Source organism: Ailuropoda melanoleuca, chromosome 3 (genome assembly GCF_002007445.2).
Source record: "Ailuropoda melanoleuca isolate Jingjing chromosome 3, ASM200744v2, whole genome shotgun sequence".
Classification (NCBI taxonomy): domain Eukaryota; kingdom Metazoa; phylum Chordata; class Mammalia; order Carnivora; family Ursidae; genus Ailuropoda; species Ailuropoda melanoleuca.
The window spans coordinates 115,611,625-115,618,184 of NC_048220.1; the positions used below are offsets into that span (position 1 = coordinate 115,611,625).

Below are 6,560 nucleotides of genomic sequence, written 5' to 3' on the forward strand. Positions count from 1 at the left end.
CATCCATTTTGGAAACTTTACTGAGTAGAGTGTAACCTACACATAACCTGCAAGGCAGCAATTCAAGTACCAGGTGCATTCCCTAGAGAAACTCCAGCCCATTTGCATGGAACTCATGCACGAGAATGTGCAAGACATTGTCATAAGAAAAAATTGGAACCAGCAATAAAAATGTCATCTACATCAGCATGAACAAATTTCAAAACCATAATTTTAAGTGAAAAAGAAAAGTCATAGAATATATACTATAAGATTTATTTATATAAGTGGCCAAAAAACAGGCAAAGCTGAATCACAAATTTTCACTTAGGGACAAAGACATATGAGATAAATGTACACAGAAAGACAAAGAAGTGATTAGTACAAAACAGAAGATAGTGGTTGTCTAGGGAGTGGGGGTGAGGAGGATGTGGCCAGAGAGGGGTAGATGAGAGCTAAGTCAGTCCTGGGCAATATTCTATTTCTTAAGGTGGGTGGTGGACATATATGAGTATTTGTTTTATTAGTTTTCTTCAAACTTTATGTTTATATTAGTCACACTCCTTTGTGTATATGAAATACTTCACAATTTAAAAATAAAAGCATTTTTAAGTGAGCTGACACTGTGGCAGTGGTAGAGATTTTCACGATCAGTCACAACCAGGGCCTTGAGTTTTGACACCCATGCAGGGACAGACCATCCAGTTTGGGGCCCATATGGTCCATGGACTCGAAAATAAGACCAAAGAATAATTCAGCTTAAATGAGACAAATTAAAAGTATCACAGCCCTGTACCCCAGAGTTAAAGAATATGTATCACTTTTAAGCCCATATAAAACGTTTGTAAGAACTGACCAAATATTAAGCCACAAATAAATTCTCAACAAATACCAAAAAATCAATATCATATAAGTAAGGATCTCTGGCAATAATTCACAGATTAAAAATAAGTTAAATCAATGAAATTAAGTACCTGGAATGTATAGGAAAGGATATTTCCACTCAGTCTATAGAAATCTTTTCCATCCCCACTAAACACTTTTCTGCATTGACCACCAAAACTTTTAGTGTTGATGACTCTCTTCCTAAACTGGCCGGTGAGTTCATTGTAACTGTTTAAAAAAAAAAAAGGGAAGGAAAGAAGGAAGAAAAGATGATTAAAAACCAGAAACAGCACTTGCTGAAAAAGGAATTCTAGAAAAACTTGAAATGTATTATAGTTAAGCATCTCTTAGAGAGAGCTCAAATAAAGAGAACAGTGTCCTAACACACACCATACATTATCCAACCTCCCCTGGGTATAAGAGCTAAAACTAATAGCTGGGAAAATCCAACATCCTTTCAACCCAAGAACGTGTTTGGGAAACACACAATCCTTTTGTATCTATGGCAACAGCTGGTTTTGAGTTGAATCTACAGATAAAACCAATACAATTAAGATTACTCTTGAGGAGAGGGAAGTTCCTTTTTTTTTAAAAAAGATTTAATTTATTTGACAGAAAGCGAGAGAGAACACAAACGGGTGGGGGTGGGGGGAGAAACTCTCCCGTTGAGCAGGGAGCCCAATGTGGGGCTCAATCCCAGGACCCTGGGATCATGACCTGAGCCAAAGGCAGATGCTTAACTGACTGAGCCACCCAGGTGCCCCGAGAGGGAACTTTCCACAATGAATTTCAACTAAATTGCCTCTTTGAATATTGAATGGTATACTCTTTAGAGTAATTTTACCATTTCTCTGTTAATGAATTTTAAAATATTATAGAAAAACCACCTCTGACTAACACTTTAAAATAGACTATTTTAAAGCCTTGAAATCTCAACTTGGATCTTACCCTCAAAAGTTCTTCAGAATTCTTTTTGCAAAGACAAACACCGGGTTGCCCCAACTTCACTGGAAATTGAAAGTTTCCAGCTGGTTTAGACAATTACTTTTCAAGCCTAAATATTCCAACACTCCACTTTCTCTCTTCTTTCTCTGTTCTATTTTCTCTTCATTCTCTTGAGTAGCTCCCCATCATTGTCACTGTACAAGTCCCCCCCCTTTCCCATAAAGTGACCAGCTATCCAGGTTTTCCAAGGTCTGAGGGGTTTCCCTGGACGTAAGATTTCTGGTGCTAAAAGCAGGATAGTCCAGGGACTGTTGGACACTCTACTGTTACCACATATATTTTCAGGTATACAGGAATGAATTAAAAGTGCTGGGGCATCTGGCTGGCTCAGTCAGGGGAGTGTGCGACTCTTGATCTCAGGGTTGTGAGTTTGAGCCCTACACTGGGGGTATAAATTACTTAAATAAATACAACTTCAAAAAAAGTTGTTTTAAACGTGTAGGGAGGTGGCAAAGGGCTCCGAGCCAAAGGCTTAGCTATTATGACTTGTTACTAGACTTACCAAACCATAAAATAAAAACAAAATGAAAAGCTACAACCCATCCCTATGCACAGGAAGCTGCCCAGTACCTTACCCATTTCCAGTAAGTTCTATGTTGGGAGGAGGTTTATCAAGGTCGCAGGAAGGCCTGCTTTCTGAGTCCTCGCATCTGTCTTCATCAGCGCTGTCCTCTTCACAGTCAGAATCCCCATTGCAAACCAAAGATTTGCTGATGCACTGGCCTGTACACAAGGTAAGACCCCACAAAAAATAAAAGAGGGAAGAAGGGAAAAACTACCTGGGATCAAAAAGGTTTTGCCTCTGGGGCACCTGGGTCGCTCAGTCAGTTGAGCTTAGACTCTGGGCTTCAGCTCAGGTCGTGATCTCAGAGTCATGAGTTTGAGCACCGTTTGAAGCTCTGTGCTCAGCAGGGAGTCTGCTTGAAGATTCTCTCCCTCTCCCTCTGCCCCTCCCCTCATTCGTGTTTGCTCTCTCTAAGATAAATTAATTTTAAAAAAAAAAAGCTTTTGCCCCTGACCCCCAACACTGCACTAATATTCTACTGTGAATGTGAGATCAATCTCAAGTTGTCCAGGAAAGGACTGGTGATTATTTTAGCCCTTGTATTCTAACACACAAAATTGATTCTGACCTCAGCTGGAAACAAAATTGAAAATAAAACCTGAATTCAGATTCCAGGCTCTCACCCAAAATCAAGCCGTTTGTCTGAATCTTCCCAAAATCAAAAGGTGCCAACCACTGGGAAAATAGATTGACGTCCTGCCCTTCGACTTTCAGTTTATTTTTTTGTAAACACTAACCAAGATTCCAAATCCCTGCTTTTTTGGGTGATTTGATGTGTAAGCTTTTGAGAGCATGGAAACTGGGTCAAAAGCTTAAAACTCCACATGTCTTTAGCACCTACTCTGCGCAAGTCACTCTTCCAGATGTGAGAGTACAAATATAAATAAAAATGGTGTGCTGGGCTTTCCATATACTTTACAGTCTAGTAGGAGGGACTATGAAGACATAGATCATTACAATCCCACGATGTAATTGTTATGATAGATGTACCTCCCAGGCACTGAGGAGGCACCGAAGGGTACCAGATGATCTAACCCTTGCCTACCTCCCCAGCATCGTCTCTGACCATTCTGCTACCTGCTTCCTATGTCCTCATCACACCTACATGAATAAAAGGCCAGGCTTTCTGCCATCTCCACTGACCTTGCACTTAAATTGTTCTCTCAGCCTAGAAGGGTTTCTCTACCTTGTCACATACTTATCCTTCAAAAATCAAATTAAATATTATCTCCTCTCAGACACCGTCCCTACACCACAAGCTAGAATACAAGTCCTTCGTTTATGTCCTCAGAGTATGCATTGCACAGAACCATTCTGAAGGTATAGCTTGCACCCCACTGTGGGCTCACTCAATCCAATGCTATGAACATATGTTGAGAGTCTAGTATGTACCAGCTACTTCAGATGCAAAAATTAAAGGAATATTATCCATATCCTCAAGGAGCTCACAAGAGAGATAACTGGGCCGACTCCAGATTACGGATGGTATGATATACATAGGGAACACAGAGAAGTGATTTGTTAATTATCTCTATCAGTTGAGGAGTTAAGGAATGCTTCCTAAAAAAGGAGTCACCTGATTTGGGTTTTGAAAGTAAAATAGGAGTTTGACAGGTATTGTCGAGGAGCACTTCTAACACAGGGATTATTTATGTACTATTCTGTCCGTAAACTTTAATATTCATGAAGGAAGAGGCTATGTGTTTCATTTACATATCCACAATTCTCACCACTATATCTGGAACATAGTAAGAATAATAAATATTTGCTAAAGGTTGTTGAATTAATCTGACTGTACAAATGCTACCTAAACAAGTCAAATAATATTCAGCACCCAAACTTGAAATTTTGTTTCAATCACCCTATTCATAGGAGTGACCTGTATTGCTTCTTGATTAGCTAATCAGAGCTTCTTTACCTGTAAACATAATAATAATTTGGGCAGTAACACTGTTTTTGCCCAATCTTGAGGTACCAGACTCACTCTTCATCTTCAGCAAAAATGCAATGTCGAGAGCTGTTTGGGTCTGGCAACAGCCATATTTCTTTTCAAAGAACCAAGACGCATCTCCACCTTTATTACCAGATGAAATAGTGATATTACATTTGAAATAATGATAGCTGAATGTATAATTAGTATGTCAATAAAATTAATTTGTAGGCCAATATAAATTCAGTAAAATTGAACAAATACCTATTGAGCAAGTTAATGAAATAGCATTTGAATTTACACTCTACATGGAGTTTCCAAGCCTATGGAAAACAGATACCTGAGAAACACCTGAACCGCTCTCCACATCCCTCTTCCGTCGGACATCCTAGTGTAGGTTCACACGACTGTGTTTCAAATGCACTTCCAACACAAGGATGGCCCCCATATTGCCCGTAAACAGCAACTGACCGCCTGCGAGTCTAAACACAAAACAGGAAATGCTTTCTGACATCTCCTTTCCTTTACCTGAGAAACAAAATCTGAGAGAAATTAATTCAATGAAGAAACAGTGTTCAAGAAATTGTTCTGGTGTGCAGATGTAAAACCTTCAAAATCAATAAACCCACTGACCCACTTGCCCTTGAGTCCAGTGACACTTGGATTACTATTTATGAAGCACTCCCAGCTATATATTTACTCTCAGGGTTGAGTGTAAAAAAAAAAAATTAGTGAATCTTTAAGAAAGTAACTTGAAAGAGTTAGCTGGGCAGACACATAAGCAAATCGGTTACAATACAGATGATTAATGTTTTTGCTCAAGCTGTGTGCCAGGAGCTAACTAGAAAGGTGAAATGAATTTTGCCAGAGGGAGGGAAGGATCCTGGGAACCAGGGTTAAGGAGAAGTAAAGTGAGAAAAGCCTTTGGAAAAGTGGTGGTAATTGATTTGAGCTGAATGTTAAGCCTTCTTCAGGAAGACAATCTATAATCTAGAGAGCGTTATATGTCAATAAAGAAGTCAAATTTACAGCACCGAAGCCTCGGGAGTCCAAAGATGAAGCTACCTTTGCAATGGAATTCTACTAGACAATCAAAATCATTGGCCTCTGAAATGGGAAATATGTCAAAGGCAAATCCCTGTGAGAGAAAGTATGGGAAAAATAGAGGAAATCATCGAACCACTTGAGAAACAAATAATTCATCCTAAAATTCACTTAATCAATACGAAGACATGTATCTAATATTTAAACAAAAAGAGGTCCACAAAATCCTTTTCCTCCCCAACAGCAATCAGATGAGTCATGTAAGCCTCTTCCTGTATTCACCTTTTCCCTATGAAAAAAACAAAAACAAAAACAAAATCTGACATTCCAGAGAATTTAAACCTTGAGCAAAGACCAACAGGGAAGACAGGGTATACAAACTGATGTGGGGCCAGGCGTGGAACGAATTCTTGAGATGTTTTTGGTGCAAAAATGTGCTTTTATAGCATGGGGACAAGGGCCCATGGGCAGAAAAAGCTGCACTTTTGCTCTGTGAAGCTGCTGGTTACATACTTGATGCTCAAGGGGGAGGAGACGTGCAGGGAGTATCAGATCATAAATGTCTTTTTCGAATTTCTACTCATAAAACTACTTTTTCAGGATTTCTCTGGTGCTTATCATTGGGCTCAATATTAACTCACAGTGAGATGAACAGGCAGTCATGAGACCTCATGTATTAGATCCTTATGGGAACTACGCTGTAGGTCAAACTTCTGGGCGAAATGTGAACACCTTTCTGCTTCTATCCCTCATCACAAACCAAGGTCGAATCTCCTCATCCATCCTAAGTTGAGTTAGAAGTGGGGATTCTTTCAGACAAAGGGTCACAGTGATGTCACTTGCTCTGAGAGTCTGGGCCTGACACCGGCAGCTTCCATTGCGTCTACGCAGAGGAGCCGCAGAGGAACAGGAGTGGGGAATGGAACTCAGTACAGTTCCTTGATAAGCTTTTAGTCTCTGTGTTTAACTGATGAAGACACCTCTCATATGTGTCATTAAGTTGTCCTTTTCTGAAGTTCCAAAGTACAGATTGTGTTGTCTAAAGAATAGTTCCCTCTCTCTGGACGTGAGCGTGACCTTGATGGCTGCCCACTGCCGTCTCATTCTCACCTGACAAATTCTGATCTTATAACCCTATTTTCATTTTCACTT

At 39.8% G+C, this 6,560-nt stretch overlaps 1 protein-coding gene across 1 annotated transcript in view; it reads right to left on the reverse strand.

Annotated features, from left to right (window-relative positions):
* C7 (complement C7) overlaps nucleotides 1-6,286 on the reverse strand; it is a 43,524-nt gene extending 37,238 nt beyond the window's left edge. The window contains exons 1-4 of the mRNA XM_034655667.1: nucleotides 6,248-6,286; nucleotides 4,705-4,846; nucleotides 2,445-2,592; nucleotides 954-1,092 (exon numbers count right to left, since the gene is read on the reverse strand). Of these exons, the coding sequence (XP_034511558.1) occupies nucleotides 954-1,092; nucleotides 2,445-2,592; nucleotides 4,705-4,846; nucleotides 6,248-6,286 (468 nt within the window). The remainder of the gene's footprint in view (nucleotides 1-953; nucleotides 1,093-2,444; nucleotides 2,593-4,704; nucleotides 4,847-6,247) is intronic.
* Between the last annotated feature and the right edge of the window lie 274 nt (nucleotides 6,287-6,560).